The sequence below is a fragment of the Pleurodeles waltl genome, chromosome 3_1 (assembly GCF_031143425.1).
Source record: "Pleurodeles waltl isolate 20211129_DDA chromosome 3_1, aPleWal1.hap1.20221129, whole genome shotgun sequence".
Classification (NCBI taxonomy): domain Eukaryota; kingdom Metazoa; phylum Chordata; class Amphibia; order Caudata; family Salamandridae; genus Pleurodeles; species Pleurodeles waltl.
This window is the reverse complement of record NC_090440.1, coordinates 1,884,188,008-1,884,207,262: the sequence shown is the minus strand read 5'-3', so window position 1 is coordinate 1,884,207,262 and position 19,255 is coordinate 1,884,188,008. Positions and strand designations below refer to the sequence as shown.

The 19,255-nt window shown below is 46.4% G+C and overlaps 1 protein-coding gene across 1 annotated transcript in view; it reads right to left on the bottom strand.

Moving 5' to 3' along the window:
* The window catches only part of INO80D (INO80 complex subunit D), a 166,662-nt gene that overhangs the window by 36,656 nt on the left and 110,751 nt on the right, over positions 1-19,255 (bottom strand). Inside the window, exon 10 of the mRNA XM_069225986.1 lies at positions 18,166-18,311. Coding sequence (XP_069082087.1) covers positions 18,166-18,311 — 146 coding nt within the window. The remainder of the gene's footprint in view (positions 1-18,165; positions 18,312-19,255) is intronic.

Genomic DNA, 19,255 nt, shown 5'->3' with positions numbered 1-19,255 from the left:
TGTGGTGGAACTCGACACCACACCTTACCTCCATCTTAAGATGAGGGAGCTAAGGTCACTCTGTAAAATAAAGAAAATAACAATGGGCCCCAAACCTACCAAAATACAGCTCCAGGAGCTTTTGGCAGAGTTTGAAAAGGCCAACCCCTCTGAGGGTGGCAACTCAGAGGAAGAGGATAGTGACTTGGAGGATAACTCCCCCCTACCAGTCCTATCTAGGGAGAACATGGTCCCTCAAACCCGGACTCCAAAAATAATAGTCAGAGATGCTGGTTCCCTCACAGGAGAGACCAACACCTCTGAAATCACTGAGGATAACCCCAGTGAAGAGGACATCCAGTTAGCCAGGATGGCCAAAAGATTGGCTTTGGAAAGACAGATCCTAGCCATAGAGAGGGAAAGACAAGAGATGGGCCTAGGACCCATCAATGGTGGCAGCAACATAAATAGGGTCAGAGATTCTCCTGACATGTTGAAAATCCCTAAAGGGATTGTAACTAAATATGAAGATGGTGATGACATCACCAAATGGTTCACAGCTTTTGAGAGGGCTTGTGTAACCAGAAAAGTGAACAGATCTCACTGGGGTGCTCTCCTTTGGGAAATGTTCACAGGAAAGAGTAGGGATAGACTCCTCACACTCTCTGGACAAGATGCAGAATCTTATGACCTCATGAAGGGTACCCTGATTGAGGGCTTTGGATTCTCCACTGAGTATAGGATTAGATTCAGGGGGGCTCAAAAATCCTCGAGCCAGACCTGGGTTGACTTTGTAGACTACTCAGTGAAAACACTAGATGGTTGGATTCAAGGCAGTGGTGTAAGTAATTATGATGGACTGTACAATTTATTTGTGAAAGAACACCTGTTAAGTAATTGTTTCAATGATAAACTGCATCAGCATCTGGTAGACCTAGGACCAATTTCTCCCCAAGAATTGGGAAAGAAGGCGGACCATTGGGTCAAGACAAGGGTGTCCAAGACTTCAACAGGGGGTGACCAAAAGAAAGGGGTCACAAAGACTCCCCAGGGGAAGGGTGATGAGACAACCAAAACTAAAAATAGTAAAGAGTCTTCTACAGGCCCCCAAAAACCTGCACAGGAGGGTGGGCCTAGAGCCTCTTCACAAAACAATGGGTACAAGGGTAAAAACTTTGATCCCAAAAAGGCCTGGTGTCATAGCTGTAAACAGCATGGACACCAAACTGGAGACAAGGCCTGTCCCAAGAAAGGTTCCACTCCAAACTCCCATCCAGGTAACACTGGTATGGCTAGTCTCCAAGTGGGATCAACAGTGTGCCCAGAGCAAATCAGGGTCCACACTGAAGCTACTCTAGTTTCTGAGGGTGGGGTGGATTTAGCCACACTAGCTGTCTGGCCACCTAACATGCAAAAATACAGACAGCAACTCTTAATTAATGGGACTAGAATAGAGGGCCTGAGGGATACAGGTGCCAGTGTCACCATGGTGACAGAGAAACTGGTTTCCCCTGGCCAATACCTGACTGGAAAAACTTACACAGTCACCAATGCTGACAATCAGAGAAAAGTACATCCCATGGCAATGGTTACTTTAGAATGGGGAGGGGTCAATGGCCTGAAACAGGTGGTGGTCTCCTCAAATATCCCAGTGGACTGTCTGCTTGGAAATGACCTGGAGTCCTCAGCATGGGCTGAGGTAGAACTAAAAACCCATGCAGCAATGCTGGGTATCCCTGAACTGGTGTGTGAAAACAAGAGCACAATGCAAGGCACAGGGTGAACAAGTAGAGCTGGAGTCTGGAAGACTGGCCCAGCCTACCAAGAGGAAAGGAAAGTCAGTTGGGAAACCAACTGCAACACAGCAAAAGAAAGGGAACCTCTCTTCTCAGGAAGAAGTTCTGCCCTCTGAGGGAACTGAGCCTTTGGAGCTTGAACCTTATCAGGTTGAGCTCTTAGGCCCAGGGGGACCCTCAAGGGAGGAGCTGTGTAAGGGACAAGAAACCTGTCCCTCTCTTGAAGGCCTTAGGCAGCAAGCTGCTGAAGAGTCCAAGGGCAAGAAAAATGGAACACATAGGGTCTATTGGGAAGATGGACTCCTGTACACTGAGGCCAGAGACCCCAAACCTGGTGCCACTAGGAGAGTGGTAGTGCCTCAGCTGTTCAGAGAGTTCATCCTAACATTGGCCCATGACATTCCCCTTGCTGGACATTTGGGACAAACCAAGACGTGGGAGAGGTTAGTCAACCACTTCTACTGGCCCAATATGTCCAACATGGTTAAGGAGTTTTGCCTCTCCTGCCCCACCTGTCAAGCCAGTGGTAAGACAGGTGGGCATCCAAAGGCCCCCCTCATTCCACTTCCAGTGGTGGGGGTTCCCTTTGAAAGAGTGGGTGTGGACATAGTTGGTCCACTAGAACCTCCCACAGCCTCAGGAAATATGTATATCCTGGTAGTAGTGGATCATGCTACCAGGTATCCTGAAGCTATTCCCCTTAGGTCGACTACTGCCCCTGCAGTAGCCAAGGCCCTCATTGGTATCTTTACCAGAGTGGGTTTCCCTAAGGAGGTGGTGTCTGACAGAGGTACCAACTTCATGTCAGCATACCTGAAACCTATGTGGAATGAGTGTGGAGTGACTTATAAATTCACTACACCTTACCATCCACAAACTAATGGCTTAGTTGAGAGATTCAACAAGACATTAAAGGGCATGATCATGGGGCTCCCAGAAAAACTCAAAAAGGAGATGGGATGTCCTCCTGCCATGTCTGCTTTTCGCTTACAGGGAGGTGCCACAGAAGGGAGTAGGATTCTCACCCTTTGAACTTCTGTTTGGTCATCCTGTAAGGGGACCACTTGCTCTTGTTAAAGAAGGCTGGGAGAGACCTCTTCATGAGCCTAAACAAGACATAGTGGACTATGTACTTGGCCTTCGCTCTAGAATGGCAGAGTACATGGAAAAGGCAACCAAAAACCTTGAGGCCAGCCAACAGCTCCAGAAGTTTTGGTATGACCAAAAGGCTGCACTGGTTGAGTTCCAACCGGGGCAGAAAGTCTGGGTTCTGGAGCCAGTGGCTCCCAGGGCACTCCAGGACAAATGGAGTGGCCCTTACCCAGTGCTAGAAAGGAAGAGTCAGGTCACCTACCTGGTGGACCTGGGCACAAGCAGGAGCCCCAAGAGGGTGATCCATGTGAACCGCCTTAAGCTCTTCCATGACAGGGCTGATGTGAATCTGTTGATGGTAACAGATGAGGATCAGGAGGCAGAGAGTGAACCTCTCCCTGATCTTCTGTCATCAGACCCAAAAGATGGCACAGTAGATGGAGTGATCTACTCAGACACCCTCTCTGGCCAACAGCAAGCTGATTGTAGGAGAGTCCTACAACAGTTTCCTGAACTCTTCTCCTTAACCCCTGGTCAGACACACCTGTGTACCCATGATGTGGACACAGGAGACAGCATGCCTGTCAAAAACAAAATCTTTAGACAGTCTGACCATGTTAAGGAAAGCATCAAGGTGGAAGTCCACAAGATGCTAGAATTGGGAGTAATTGAGCGCTCTGACAGCCCCTGGGCTAGCCCAGTGGTCTTAGTCCCCAAACCTCACACCAAAGATGGAAAGAAAGAGATGAGGTTTTGTGTGGACTACAGAGGGCTCAATTCTGTCACCAAGACAGATGCTCATCCAATTCCAAGAGCTGATGAGCTCATAGATAAATTAGGTGCTGCCAAATTCCTAAGTACCTTTGACTTGACAGCAGGGTACTGGCAAATAAAAATGGCACCTGGAGCAAAAGAGAAAACAGCATTCTCCACACCTGATGGGCATTATCAGTTTACTGTTATGCCCTTTGGTTTAAAGAATGCCCCTGCCACCTTCCAAAGGTTGGTGAATCAAGTCCTTGCTGGCTTGGAGTCCTTTAGCACAGCTTATCTTGATGATATTGCTGTCTTTAGCTCCACCTGGCAGGATCACCTGGTCCACCTGAAGAAGGTTTTGAAGGCTCTGCAATCTGCAGGCCTCTCTATCAAGGCATCCAAATGCCAGATAGGGCAGGGAACTGTGGTTTACTTGGGCCACCTTGTAGGTGGAGGCCAAGTTCAGCCACTCCAACCCAAGATCCAGACTATTCTGGACTGGGTAGCTCCAAAAACCCAGACTCAAGTCAGGGCATTCCTTGGCTTGACTGGGTATTACAGGAGGTTTGTGAAGGTATATGGATCCATTGTGACAGCCCTCACTGAACTCCCCTCCAAGAAAATGCCCAAGAAAGTGAACTGGACTGTGGAATGCCAACAGGCCTTTGACAACCTGAAACAAGCAATGTGCTCAGCACCAGTTCTAAAAGCTCCAGATTATTCTAAGCAGTTCATTGTGCAGACAGATGCCTCTGAACATGGGATAGGGGCAGTTTTGTCCCAAACAAATGATGATGGCCTTGACCAGCCTGTTGCTTTCATTAGCAGGAGGTTACTCCCCAGGGAGCAGCGTTGGAGTGCCATTGAGAGGGAGGCCTTTGCTGTGGTTTGGTCCCTGAAGAAGCTGAGACCATACCTCTTTGGGACTCACTTCCTAGTTCAAACTGACCACAGACCTCTCAAATGGCTGATGCAAATGAAAGGTGAAAATCCTAAACTGTTGAGGTGGTCCATCTCCCTACAGGGAATGGACTTTATAGTGGAACACAGACCTGGGACTGCCCATGCCAATGCAGATGGCCTTTCCAGGTTCTTCCACTTAGAAAATGAAGACTCTCTTGGGAAAGGTTAGTCTCATCCTCTTTCGTTTGGGGGGGGGGGGTTGTGTAAGGAAATGCCTCCTTGGCATGGTTGCCCCCTGACTTTTTGCCTTTGCTGATGCTATGTTTACAATTGAAAGTGTGCTGAGGCCTGCTAACCAGGCCCCAGCACCAGTGTTCTTTCCCTAACCTGTACTTTTGTATCCACAATTGGCAGACCCTGGCATCCAGATAAGTCCCTTGTAACTGGTACTTCTAGTACCAAGGGCCCTGATGCCAAGGAAGGTCTCTAAGGGCTGCAGCATGTCTTATGCCACCCTGGAGACCTCTCACTCAGCACAGACACACTGCTTGCCAGCTTGTGTGTGCTAGTGAGAACAAAACGAGTAAGTCGACATGGCACTCCCCTCAGGGTGCCATGCCAGCCTCTCACTGCCTATGCAAGTATAGGTCAGTCACCCCTCTAGCAGGCCTTACAGCCCTAAGGCAGGGTGCACTATACCATAGGTGAGGGTACCAGTGCATGAGCATGGTACCCCTACAGTGTCTAAACAAAACCTTAGACATTGTAAGTGCAGGGTAGCCATAAGAGTATATGGTCTGGGAGTTTGTCAAACACGAACTCCACAGCACCATAATGGCTACACTGAAAACTGGGAAGTTTGGTATCAAACTTCTCAGCACAATAAATGCACACTGATGCCAGTGTACATTTTATTGCAAAATACACCCCAGAGGGCACCTTAGAGGTGCCCCCTGAAACTTAACCGACTGTCTGTGTAGGCTGACTAGTTCCAGCAGCCTGCCACACTAGAGACATGTTGCTGGCCCCATGGGGAGAGTGCCTTTGTCACTCTGAGGCCAGTAACAAAGCCTGCACTGGGTGGAGATGCTAACACCTCCCCCAGGCAGGAGCTGTAACACCTGGCGGTGAGCCTCAAAGGCTCACCCCTTTGTCACAGCCCAGCAGGGCACTCCAGCTTAGTGGAGTTGCCCGCCCCCTCCGGCCACGGCCCCCACTTTTGGCGGCAAGGCTGGAGGGAACAAAGAAAGCAACAAGGAGGAGTCACTGGCCAGTCAGGACAGCCCCTAAGGTGTCCTGAGCTGAGGTGACTAACTTTTAGAAATCCTCCATCTTGCAGATGGAGGATTCCCCCAATAGGGTTAGGATTGTGACCCCCTCCCCTTGGGAGGAGGCACAAAGAGGGTGTACCCACCCTCAGGGCTAGTAGCCATTGGCTACTAACCCCCCAGACCTAAACACGCCCTTAAATTTAGTATTTAAGGGCTACCCTGAACCCTAGAAAATTAGATTCCTGCAACAACAAGAAGGACTGCCTAGCTGAAAACCCCTGCAGAGGAAGACCAGAAGACAACAACTGCCTTGGCTCCAGAAACTCACCGGCCTGTCTCCTGCCTTCCAAAGAACTCTGCTCCAGCGACGCCTTCCAAAGGGACCAGCGACCTCTGAATCCTCTGAGGACTGCCCTGCTTCGAAAAAGACAAGAAACTCCCGAGGACAGCGGACCTGCTCCAAAAAGACTGCAACTTTGTTTCCAGCAGCCTGGAAAGAACCCTGCAAGCTCCCCGCAAGAAGCGTGAGACTTGCAACACTGCACCCGGCGACCCCGACTCGGCTGGTGGAGAACCAACACCTCAGGGAGGACCCCCGGACTACTCTACGACTGTGAGTACCAAAACCTGTCCCCCCTGAGCCCCCACAGCGCCGCCTGCAGAGGGAATCCCGAGGCTTCCCCTGACCGCGACTCTCTGAAACCTAAGTCCCGACGCCTGGAAAAGACCCTGCACCCGCAGCCCCCAGGACCTGAAGGACCGGACTTTCACTGCAGAAGTGACCCCCAGGAGTCCCTCTCCCTTGCCCAAGAGGAGGTTTCCCCGAGGAAGCCCCCCTTGCCTGCCTGCAGCGCTGAAGAGATCCCTTGATCTCTCATAGACTAACATTGAAAACCCGACGCTTGTTTCTACACTGCACCCGGCCGCCCCCGCGCTGCTGAGGGTGAAATTTCTGTGTGGGCTTGTGTCCCCCCCGGTGCCCTACAAAACCCCCCTGGTCTGCCCTCCGAAGACGCGGGTACTTACCTGCAAGCAGACCGGAACCGGGGCACCCCCTTCTCTCCATTCTAGCCTATGCGTTTTGGGCACCACTTTGAACTCTGCACCTGACCGGCCCTGAGCTGCTGGTGTGGTGACTTTGGGGTTGCTCTGAACACCCAACGGTGGGCTACCTTGGACCAAGAACTGAACCCTGTAAGTGTCTTACTTACCTGGTAAAACTAACAAAAACTTACCTCCCCCAGGAACTGTGAAAATTGCACTAAGTGTCCACTTTTGAAATAGCTATTTGTGAATAACTTGAAAAGTATACATGCAATTGAAATGATTCAAAGTTCCTAATGTACTTACCTGCAATACCTTTCAAACAAGATATTACATGTTAAATTTGAACCTGTGGTTCTTAAAATAAACTAAGAAAAGATATTTTTCTATAACAAAACCTATTGGCTGGATTTGTCTCTGAGTGTGTGTACCTCATTTATTGTCTATGTGTATGTACAACAAATGCTTAACACTACTCCTTGGATAAGCCTACTGCTCGACCACACTACCACAAAATAGAGCATTAGTATTATCTATTTTTACCACTATTTTACCTCTAAGGGGAACCCTTGGACTCTGTGCATGCTATTCCTTACTTTGAAATAGCACATACAGAGCCAACTTCCTACAGGTTGGATTTGATTATTATGGCAATAATAAACAAATCTTTTCCACTTATTTGCATAGCAATGTCTTGTGGTTGGTTTTCTAGCTTGTTTTATGACCTCTATACATTCCTGTGTAAGGTCTAGATGTCCGAATTCTAAGACTTCAGGAGCCAAATTGCTAGATTCAGTGATGCTGGATTTGGGTGCCTGATCGGTTTGTGTTGAGTTAACAGATCTGGTCTGTTTGGCAGCTTGATATGAGGCACTACTGAGAGGTCTAGTAGTGTTGTGTACCAAGGTTGCCGTGCCCAAGTTGGTGCTATCAGTATGAGTTTGAGTTTGTTTTGACTCAATTTGTTTACTATATATGGAAGGAGTGGGAGAGGGGGAAAAGCGTATGCAAATATCCCTGACCAACTCATCCATAACGCATTGGCCTGAGGTTGATCTTGTGGGTACCTGGATGCGAAGTTTTGGCATTTTGCGTTTTCTTTTGTTGCAAATAGGTCTATTTGCGGTGTTCCCACCTTTGGAAGTAAGTCTTTAGTATTTGGGGGTGAATTTCCCGTTTGTGGATCTGTTGGTGATCCCGAAAGAGATTGTCTGCTAACTGGTTCTGAATTCCTGGTATGAACTGCGCTATTAGGCAAATGTGATTGTGAATCGCCCAATGCCATAGTTTGTGCCAAGAGACACAACTGTGTTGAGTGTGTCCCTCCTTGTTTGTTCAGATAATACATTGTTGTTATGTTGTCTGTTTTGACAAGAATGTGTTTGTGGGTTATTATAGGTTGAAATGCTTTCAGCGCTTGAAATACTGCCAATAGTTCTAAGTGATTTATGTGAAGCTGTCTCTGCTGATTGTCCCATTGTCCTTGGATGCTGTATTGATTGAGGTGTGCTCCACACCCTATCATGGAGGCATCTGTCGTTATTACATATTGTGGCACTGGGTCTTGGAAAGGCCGCCCTTGGTTTAAATTTATACTGTTCCACCATTGAAGCGAGGTGTATGTTTGGCGGTCTACCAACACCAGATCTAGAATTTGACCCTGTGCCTGTGACCACTGTGATGCTAGGCACTGTTGTAAGGGCCGCATGTGCAACCTTGCGTTTGGGACAATGGCTATGCATGAGGACATCATGCCTAAGAGTTTCATCACCATTTTGACTGGTATTGTTTGATTTGGATACATGGCCTGTATTACATTGTGAAATGCCTGAACTCTTTGTGGACTTGGCGTGGCAATCCCTTTTGCTGTGTTGATTGTCGCCCCTAAGTATTGCTGTGTTTGACACAGCAGAAGGTGTGACTGTGTAGTTGATTGTGAAACCTAGTTTGTGGAGGGTTTCTATGACATACTCTGTGTGTTGTGAACACCTTTCTAGCGTGTTGGTTTTGATTAACCAATCGTCTAGGTACGGGAACACATGTATTTGCTGCCTTCTGATATGTGCAGCTACTACTGCTAGGCACTTTGTAAAAACTCTTGGCGCAGTTGTTATTCCGAATGGAAACACCTTGAATTGGTAATGTATCCCTTGGAATACAAACCTTAAGTACTTTCTGTGTGAAGGATGTATCGGTATATGGAAATATGCATCCTTTAGGTCTAGTGTTGTCATGTAGTCTTGTTGTTTGAGTAGTGGGATTACGTCTTGTAATGTCACCATGTGAAAGTGATCTGATTTGATGTAGGTATTTAATGTTCGGAGATCTAATATAGGTCTCAGACTCTTGTCTTTTTTGGGTATGAGAAAGTACAGAGAGTAAACTCCTGTTCTTTTCTGGTGTTTTGGTACTAATTCTATTGCGTCTTTTAGTAGTAATGCCTGACCTTCTAGTCCTAGAAGATCTATATGTTGTTTTGACATATTGTGTGTTTTCGGTGGGACGTTTGGAGGGAATTTGAGAAATTCTATGAATAACCATGCTGGATAATTGCCAGTACCCAAGTGTCTGTTGTTATCTCCTCCCAATGTTTGTAAAATTGGCTTAGTCTCCCCCCCACAGGTGTTGTGTGTTGGGGATGTGTGACTTGGAACTCACTGCTTGTTTTGAGGGGTTTTGGAGCTTTGGAACTTCCCTCTATTTTTTTGGGAATTGTCCCCATCTATATTGCCCCCGAAAAGTTCCCCGCTGATATTGGCTTTGATAAGTGGGCCTTGCTTGTGAGGTTGTGGCCTCTGTAGGTTGACCTCGAAATCCTCCCCTAAATTGTGTTTTGCGAAATGTGCCTCTGCTTTGTGGGGAGTAGAGTGCGCCCATGGCTTTTGCGGGATCAGTATCTTTTTTGAGTTTTTCAATAGCAGTGTCTACTTCCGGCCCAAACAACTGCTGTTCATTAAAGGGCATATTCAGCACGGCTTGTTGTATTTCCGGCTTGAATCCTGACGTACGCAACCATGCGTGTCTCCTTATTGTTATTGCAGTATTTACTGTCCTTGCAGCCGTATCTGCTGTGTCCATTGATGACTGTATCTGATTATTGGAGATACTTTGTCCTTCTTCTACCACTTGTTGTGCTCTTTTCTGGAACTCTTTGGGTAAGTGTTCTATGAAATGCTGCATTTCGTCCCAATGAGCTCTGTCGTATCTTGCCAAAAGTGCTTGTGAATTGGCAATACGCCATTGGTTTGCTGCTTGTGCTGCAACTCTTACCCGCAGCATCGAATTTGCGACTCTCCTTGTCTGGAGGTGGTGCATCTCCCGAGGTATGAGAGTTTGCTCTCTTGCGAGCTGCCCCAACAACCACAGAATCTGGTGTTTATTGCTGCGTAATATAAACAGGGTTTGTTGGTGGTGGTTTGTACTTCTTTTCCACCCTTGGAGTTATGGCTCTGCCTTTAACAGGATCCTGAAATATTTGTTTGGAATGTTTTAGCATTCCCGGGAGCATAGGTAAGCTTTGGTATTGGCTATGAGTGGAGGAGAGTGTATTAAACAAAAAGTCATCCTCAATTGGTTCTGAATGCAAGGTGACGTTATGAAACGCAGCTGCCCTTGAGACCACCTGCGTGTAGGATGTACTGTCTTCAGGTGGCGACGGCCTCGTAGGGTAACAGTCTGGGCTGTTATCTGATACAGGAGCATCATAAAGGTCCCATGCATCAGGATCATCTGGACTCATTGCAGTATGAGGCGGGGATTGCATCAGTGGTGGAGTGGCTACCGGTGATGTGTGCATTGATAGTGGTGGAGTTGTTTGTCTTGCCACCTTTGCCTGCTTGTCCTTTTCTTGAAAGGCAAGTCTTCTTTTCATCTTAATTGGGGGAAGAGTGCTTATCTTCCCAGTGTCTTTTTGAATGTGGAGCCTTCTTTGAGTGTAGTCTGGCTCAACAGATTCAAGTTCCTCTCCGAACTTATGTCCTTGCATCTGGGAGAACAATCCCTGTTCCTCTGTGTAGGAACCTGTTTTCGGTTCCGAGGCAGGATGTTTCGGGAGGGATCGAAATCTTTTCGGTCCCCTTTTTGGGCTCCGAGGCATCGTGGTGTCTCGGTGCCGAACCATTTCGGTGCCACTGTCTCGGTGCCGAATCTTTTCGGAGCCACTGTCTCGGGCCCGAGATTGCTGTGTGGCGGTATCTCGACCGGAGTCGGATGACTTCGCCACATGCATGCCCTTTTTCGGTGCCGATGATCGGTCACCTATTTTTCGGGTTAAGCCATGGCCTGTTGGCGGTGGCGTCCCCTGGGCTTTTGTTGTCTCTTCGTGAGTTTTATGTTTCGACATCTTACTCACGGTTTTCGGCATTTCTTCGGGATCGAGCTCGTCCGAGTCCGATTCATGGATGGAGAAGGTTTCTTCTTCCTCCTCGAAACGCCCTTGTCCTGTCGGTGCCGACGCCATCTGCAGTCTTCTTGCTCTTCGGTCTCTTAATGTCTTCCTCGACCGAAACGCTCGACAGGCTTCACAGGTATCCTCCTTGTGCTCTGGAGACAGACACAAGTTACAGACCAGATGCTGATCTGTATATGGATACTTGTTATGACATTTTGGGCAGAAGCGGAATGGGGTCCGTTCCATCAGCCTTGAAGGGACACGTGGCCGGGCCGACCAGGCCCCGACGGGGGGGGATCGAAAAAACCCCGAAGGGCCACCGGAGCTCTTCAAAAGTCTGTGTCGATCTGTTTTAACTAACCCGATACTGAACGCAAACAATACCGACGATTTTTCCGAGATTCTAACTAACTTTCCGACCCGAAACACGGAGCGAAAAGGAACACGTCCGAACCCGATGGCGGAAAAAAAAACAATCTAAGATGGAGTCGACGCCCATGCGCAATGGAGCCAAAATGGGAGGAGTCCCTCGATCTCGTGACTCGAAAAGACTTCTTCGAAGAAAACCAACTTGTAACACTCCGAGCCCAACACCAGATGGCGGGATGTGCACAGCATGTGTATCTGCAGCTACACATGCCATCGAACATACATATATATATTCGATGGCATGTGTAGCTGCAGATACATACATATACATCTTTTTTTTTAATTTAAAAACTGCTTACCTTATAACGAAGTTCTTCGGCTAAAGCATATATTAAAGCAACTATTATTTTTTCAAATTGGTGTTAGATTTGAGTTTGTGTCTCATTTATTGCCTGTGTCTGTACAACAAATACTAAACACAACTCCTTGATAAGCCTAACTGCTCACCCCCACTACCAGCCTTTGGGGATCCACTGGACTCTCTGCACAGTACACTTCATTTTAGTGCACTATATAGAGCCAGCTTCCTACACCCAGCATCATAACCACTATTGTCCGAATGTGTGTCATACAATTTGTGGAGGGCCGAAGCTCTCCCAGAGGAGAGAGGCACAGTGTCAGAAGGGAGGTTAAATGGCTGCAGCACAGATAAAGCAGCGTGCGGCCTTGGTCAGGGGAGCACTGTTTTGGCATCAAATGGAATACACGGATTGTTAGTCATCTAGAGCCAATGGCACAGGCATTTGAATCAGTGAAACTCGGTCCAGTGTGGGGTGGGCAGAGAGGGAACTGGCACCAAAATCTGTGCAGAATCTGGAACAAAACCAGAGGGAGCAGAAAGAAGACCAGCCAGCAGACGCCCAGGTGGGATGTATCTTGGCTCCTTGGGGGCCCAAGGCACACAAGATGGAGCTGGCAATGAAAGATGAAAAGAATCAGCAAGGCTTTGCGGAATTCCTCAATTTGCTGGGGCATTGCCAATGGCCCCAGAAACTCAAGCAAAGTTTGAAATTGGCTCTGAAGTGGAACAACTGCAGGAGCGCAACCTGGAGGCACAATGACACAGCTGCATCTTTTCTGGAGTTCGAGTGCACCAGGGTGGGGCAGAGTCCTGCATTGAATTCCACGTTTTTTTTCTTGGACCTACCGGAGGATTTGGACTGTGATGGCAATCTGTCTTCAGACTAACCTTGTGAGTGGGGTGGGAGTTGGGAGTGGGACCTGCTTTTGGACCTCAAACGATCCAGACATGGAGTCTTGCGGTGTTTAACCACAAAAAGCTTTGTTTCCCAGTCCCGGATGGACATGGGATGCATTATGGTGCAATCACTACAAGATCTCGGGTGCATTATGGTGAAATCACTGCAAGCCATGGAGTCATGGTTCGATCCCAGGCAAACCATTAACGGGTTACTCACCGAGATCTGTTTGCAAAATTCCCCACATGGGTTGAAAGCTCCAGATTTGCAAGAGGACAGTCCCATACACACTGTAGAAATTTGTCAAAATGATATTCTCAAGAGACGAGGGCTCTGTGTTTGCTTGCATGGAAAGAAAGTAGCAATGTCAGTATGCATGGGTGGTGCTTGTATAGGGCTCCATGCATCACTTCTGGAGCAGAGCGACATTGGAGCACTACTTGTGGATTGGCAGGGATACTGCTTAAGATTTTTCACATCCAGTCTGACTCCAGAAAAGTATTCAAAAGGTGAGGATCTGCAGTTAGAAGTCTCCATCAGAAAGATATTTTGTTATATGCAATCTCAAAGATTAACATAGTAGGCAAGAGGTTCAGTGGTGGACCACCTCTGACAAAACCTGGGAGCAGGAGTTTCAGTGTGATGATTCTTGCTAGGCAGCCATACTGAGAGAGATTGTTTGCTTGTCAATTGTAATTTTGGACATATTTGTAATTTTGTAACTGTATGCCTGATGGTTACCAGTTTATGCACTTTATTGGGCCAGTGCTGGATATAGTGTGAAGCCAATGTTATTCTATAAACCGTAGCGGGTCACTGGGAAAAGTTGTGTTAGAATCCTTAGGTAAGCTGTGTTGTAAGGAAATGCCTCCTTGGCATGGTTACCCCCTGACTTTTTGCCTTTGCTGATGCTATGTTTTGATTTGAAAGTGTGCTGAGGCCTGCTAACCAGGCCCCAGCACCAGTGTTCTTTCCCTAACCTGTACTTTTGTTTTCACAATTGGCACACCCTGGAATCCAGGTAAGTCCCTTGTAACTGGTACCCCTGGTACCAAGGGCCCTGATGCCAGGGAAGGTCTCCAAGGGCTGCAGCATGTCTTATGCCAACCTCGGGACCCCTCACTCATGACAGACACACTGCTTGCCAGCTTGTGTGTGCTGGTGAGGGCAAAATGAGTAAGTCGACATGGCACTCCCCTCAGGGTGCCACGCCAACCTCACACTGCCTATGCAGTATAGATAAGTCACCCCTCTAGCAGGGCTTACAGCCCTAAGGCAGGGTGCACTATACCATAGGTGAGGGCACCAGTGCATGAGCACTGTGCCCCTACAGTGTCTAAGCCTAACCTTAGATATTGTAAGTGCAGGGTAGCCATAAGAGTATATGGTCTGGGAGTCTGTCAAACACGAACTCCACAGCACCATAATGGCTACACTGAAAACTGGGAAGTTTGGTATCAAAGAGGGTGTAGCCACCCTCGGGGCTAGTAGCCATTGGCTACTGCCCTCCCTGACCTAAACGCACCCCTAAATTCTGTATTTAGGGGCTCCCCAGAACCTAGGAACTCCTGCAACCTAAGAAGAAGAGGACTGCTAAGCTGAAAAACCCTGCAGAAGAAGACGACGGAGACACCAACTGCTTTGGCCCCAGCTCTACCGGCCTGTCTCCCCACTTCAAAAAAGACACTGCTCCAGCGACGCTTTCCCCAGGACCAGCGACCTCTGAATCCTCAGAGGACTGCCCTGCTCTAGAAGGACCAAGAAACTCCTGAGGACAGCGGCTCTGTTCACCCAAGACTGCAACTTTGTTTTCAAAGAAGCAACTTCAAGACAACTGCGTTTCCCTCCGGAAGCGTGAGACTTGCAACTCTGCACCAGACGCCCCTGGCTCGACTTGAGGAGAAACAACACTTCAGGGAGGACTCCCCGGCGACTACGAGACCGTGAGTAGCCAGAGTTGCCCCCCCCACCCCGAGCCCCCACAGCGACGCCTGCAGAGGGAATCCCGAGGCTCCCCCTGACCGCGACTGCCTGACTCCCAGATCCCGACGCCTGGAAAAGACTCTGCACCCGCAGCCCCAAGGACCTGAAAGATCGGAACTCCAGTGCAGGAGTGACCCCCAGGAGGCCCTCTCCCTTGCCCAGGTGGTGGCTACCCCGAGGAGCCCCCCCCCCCCTTGCCTGCATCGCTGAAGAGACCCCTTGGTCTCCCATTGATTTCCATTGGTAACCCGACGCTTGTTTGCACACTGCACCCAGCCGCCCCCGTGCTGCTGAGGGTGTACTTTCTGTGCTAACTTGTGTCCCCCCCGGTGCCCTACAAAAACCCCCTGGTCTGCCCTCCGAAGACGCGGGTACTTACCTGCTGGCAGACTGGAACCAGGGCACCCCCTTCTCCATTGAAGCCTATGGGCACCACTTTGACCTCTGCACCTGACTGGCCCTGAGCTGCTGGTGTGGTAACTTTGGGGTTGCTCTGAACCCACAACGGTGGGCTACTTTGGACCCAAACTTGAACCCCGTAGGTGGTTTACTTACCTGCAAGAACTAACAAATTTTTACTCCCCCCCGGGACTGTGAAAATTGCACTGTGTCTAGTTTTAAAATAGCTATATGTGATTTATTTGAAAAGTATATATGCTATTGTGATTATTCAAAGTTCCTAAAGTACCTACCTGCAATACCTTTCATTTAAAGTATTACATGTAAAATTTTAACCTGTGGTTCTTAAAATAAACTAAGAAAAGATATTTTTCTATACAAAAACCTATTGGCCTGGAATTGTCTGAGTGTGTGTTCCTCATTTATTGCCTGTGTGTGTACAACAAATGCTTAACACTACTCCTTTGATAAGCCTACTGCTCGACCACACTACCACAAAATAGAGCATTAGTATTATCTCTTTTTGTCACTATCTTACCTCCAAGGGGAACCCTTGGACTCTGTGCATACTATTACTTACTTTGAAATAGTGCATACAGAGCCAACTTCCTACATGTGTTTATAATGAAAATTTGTGACAAAGCAAGTAGGCCTTACCTCCTTATTGTGAAAAGCATATATCCTTTTAAAAGCTGATTGTAACTATAATGTGCTAAAGTCTATAAGCAGATTTTTTTGTAACATGTAATCTCGCAGATTACCGTTCTAGAGGCAAGGGTTTTGGTAACCCACCTGAACAAACCATGGGGCTAGGATATGTGTACTGTGGTAGTCCTCATCAGGAATTATCACTAGGGATTTTATATTGTTTTGACAATTGTGATTTAGTACATATTTGTAATTTATTATGGTATACATGATGGTTGCCACATAGGACATAGGCTTTTAACCAACATAGGTCTGTGTTGTTTATGGGGACAGGCTAATGATAAAGGCTATATGCCTGATTGCTTATAATGAAAAGTTATAATAAAGTCAATATGATATCCATTGCAAAAAACAGTTTAAAGTCAATATGTATTTAAGGGTGGATTGTTATTAATCAGCAAAAAGCTTACAGATAAGGATTATGTTTAATGGACTCCCACTGTTTAGCTTAAAAGACAAGGGTTTTGGTGCAGGATATCCCCTCTGACAAGCCGTGGGGATAGACGATCTGCACAATGAAAATCCATATTAGGCCTAGTTAAGAGAGACAGTATTTGCTTTGCCAACCGTAACTTTATACATTTTTGTAACTTAATGACTGTATCCCTGATGGATGCTATGTGGGAAAGCTTAAGCGCAGTCTAGGAATCCCGAGTTGGTTAAGGTGACATGCCAGCATTAACTGCTCTAGAGCTGATCCGTACACTAGGAAAATATTTCAGATGTATCATAGGTCTAATCTATTTATAATTACGGCAGCAGGCTGATATATTGATAGTGAAAAGCATTTGTTAAAGCAAATAGGCATGTAATGTGGATTATTCTTTCTTTCTATTGAAGGTTACAGATTTATTTTACTTGAAATCTTAGATTTACTTTGTAGAGAAAGGCAAAACCTAATGGTTAAAGATTTGCAAGCTAATATTTCTTGCCAGTATCTGTTTGGACGATTGACAGGTTTAGCTGATTGCTAGGGTGTTGTAATAAAACAAAAATATATATTTATTTAAATGTGGATGTATGTGTCTATATAGATACATAGAGGAGGTTTAGGGCAGCTCTAATCCTCCACTGGTCTGAGTGTCATTTACACTCTGGTTGTATCTATGACAGCATACTGCACGGGTAATGGTTCAGTCCACATAGGTTCTCTTGCCCCATGAATGACTGCTTTTTCTGCTCACATGTACACAGCCTCCTTAAAATCAGTGTGCTTCAGTGTCATGCCTAGTTGGCCAGTCTTTTAGTTTTCTCCTTTTTAGTTCCCCTTTCATTTATTTGCTTCTCTACTATTTATTTTATTCTTAGGATACTACAGCTCTCTAGGCACTGCTAATGGGTCGTTTGTCTGCCATTAATTTAATCTGTAGTGCACTGCATGCAACACTGTCGTTTACACTTAATCAGGAGATCATAATAGAGTGTCAATGTCCATAGTGTATCATTAGATTACCATTACAAGTTTGTCAACACAAAAAGGTTCTAAATTAGGCAACTGTGCTGGAACTTTAAAACCACAATAAACTATGTACACTACCTCTACACAACAGACAGACTAGATTATATTTAGTTTTGTTAATGCAATCAAATGCCGCCGTGGGTAGATCAGATTTTTTTCCTACTTGAATTCTTTTAATTTATCTTGCATAGGTTACATTTGTGTGTGTTTTATTTCACTAGTGTCATGGGGTCAATTCAAGAATGAAGCAGTGGATGGAAGAATAGATGTATGAATGCAAGGAGGAGTGACCAAGCGCTCATATAATTACTTACTTGAGTGCCCATACACAAATGCTAAAAGGCACTTTTATTCAAATGCTACACTTATTGCCATTGCTTGCTGCCAGTCAGTACAAATTGCATTTGACTGTTTGGATAATGAAAATGTTTATTTTACACTGGTCTGTCAGTATAGATTTCAGTTTGCACTGGCTAGTCATTGCAAATGCTGGTTAATTACAGCCCAATAACAGGTGTCAAACTGCTCCATAGGCAATGCTATTCCGCCAATGATGTTCTCATGCACTAATTATCAGCAACCCTGATGAGAAAGGTCTTCCAATAATTCGATCAGCATTGTTCCCAGGAATCTCCATCTTTGGAGACTTGTATATCGACTGTATTTTGCCATGTTAATGGTCTTTGTGTAGTCTGTTACAAATGGGCTGGAGCAGTTCCCTCTGATTTTTTTTTTTTTGTAAAAGGGTGAGATTTACCTTCAAAGAAGTCAAAGTCTTGCAGATCATCGGGAATCCGTGGCAGGACATCGGAAAAGTCCTCGTGGTTCAATTCCAAGTCATGAGGAATGTCTGCAATGTCATCATGCAGTTCATCTGTACTCAGATCTGGCGTTGAAGGGCTCCTGCAGATAAAAAACAATTATTGTTCTTAGAGGCATTTAACTTTAGTAAAGGCAACCAAATAGCCATCAGAGGTAAAAGCAAAATACAATGGAGAATTTTCTTTTGTAAAGCTTTATTTTTGGTTCAATCCCAACCAGCAAACACAAGATTTTTTTTTTTTACCAATTAAAACATGTTCAGACCTATTAAACATGAAAAGTACGAAGAAGAAGAATGTGTGGCAGATATATAACTATGGGCACTGGGATAGTGAAAGGTTCTCAGCTAAACCATAAGGCCCATGAAACACCTTCATGCACTATGAGAATACCCCAGAGTGATTTAAATCGGCGAGTGAGGAGTAAGGAAGGTAAGGAATGAAACGGACGGCAAGCGATCCTTTCTTTACTTTAAGCCCAGAAAGCAAACCTCCATGCAGAGAGGGGAAGTAAAAACAAAACAAAAAAAACGGATAAGCAATAAACCCCCTACACCATAATTAGTTACATTCTGAAAAATACAAACGAGTAGTGCCTAAATTAAAGTGCCTAGACCAAAAGCAATGAAGACACTTACATTCAAGAGTAAGAACAGAGCAGCCCTTGCATAAAAACTGTTTCCAACCTTTGAAAACTGAATTTTGGGGGATTGTCTTAAACAGTGGCAGGGAATTTCACATTTTGCACCAGTGCCATTTCATGCACATTGCGTTCTTCTTGTACCTCAGTGTTTCCTCCAGCTGTTGAAGATCTTAGAGGCTGTTTTGGCTTGTGCCAGTATATTCTTCTGTGTCAATGGCAGGGGGGAGGGAGGAAGGGGCAAGCACCTAGCTTCCTTTGTGTTACTGTCTAGAGGAGAGGTGCAACCAGCACTGTCAGAAAGGGAATCCACAAACAAGCAGAGTCAAAGAAAGGTTAAAGCAAGAAAATGCCTACTTTCTAAAAGTGACATTTTCAAACACACA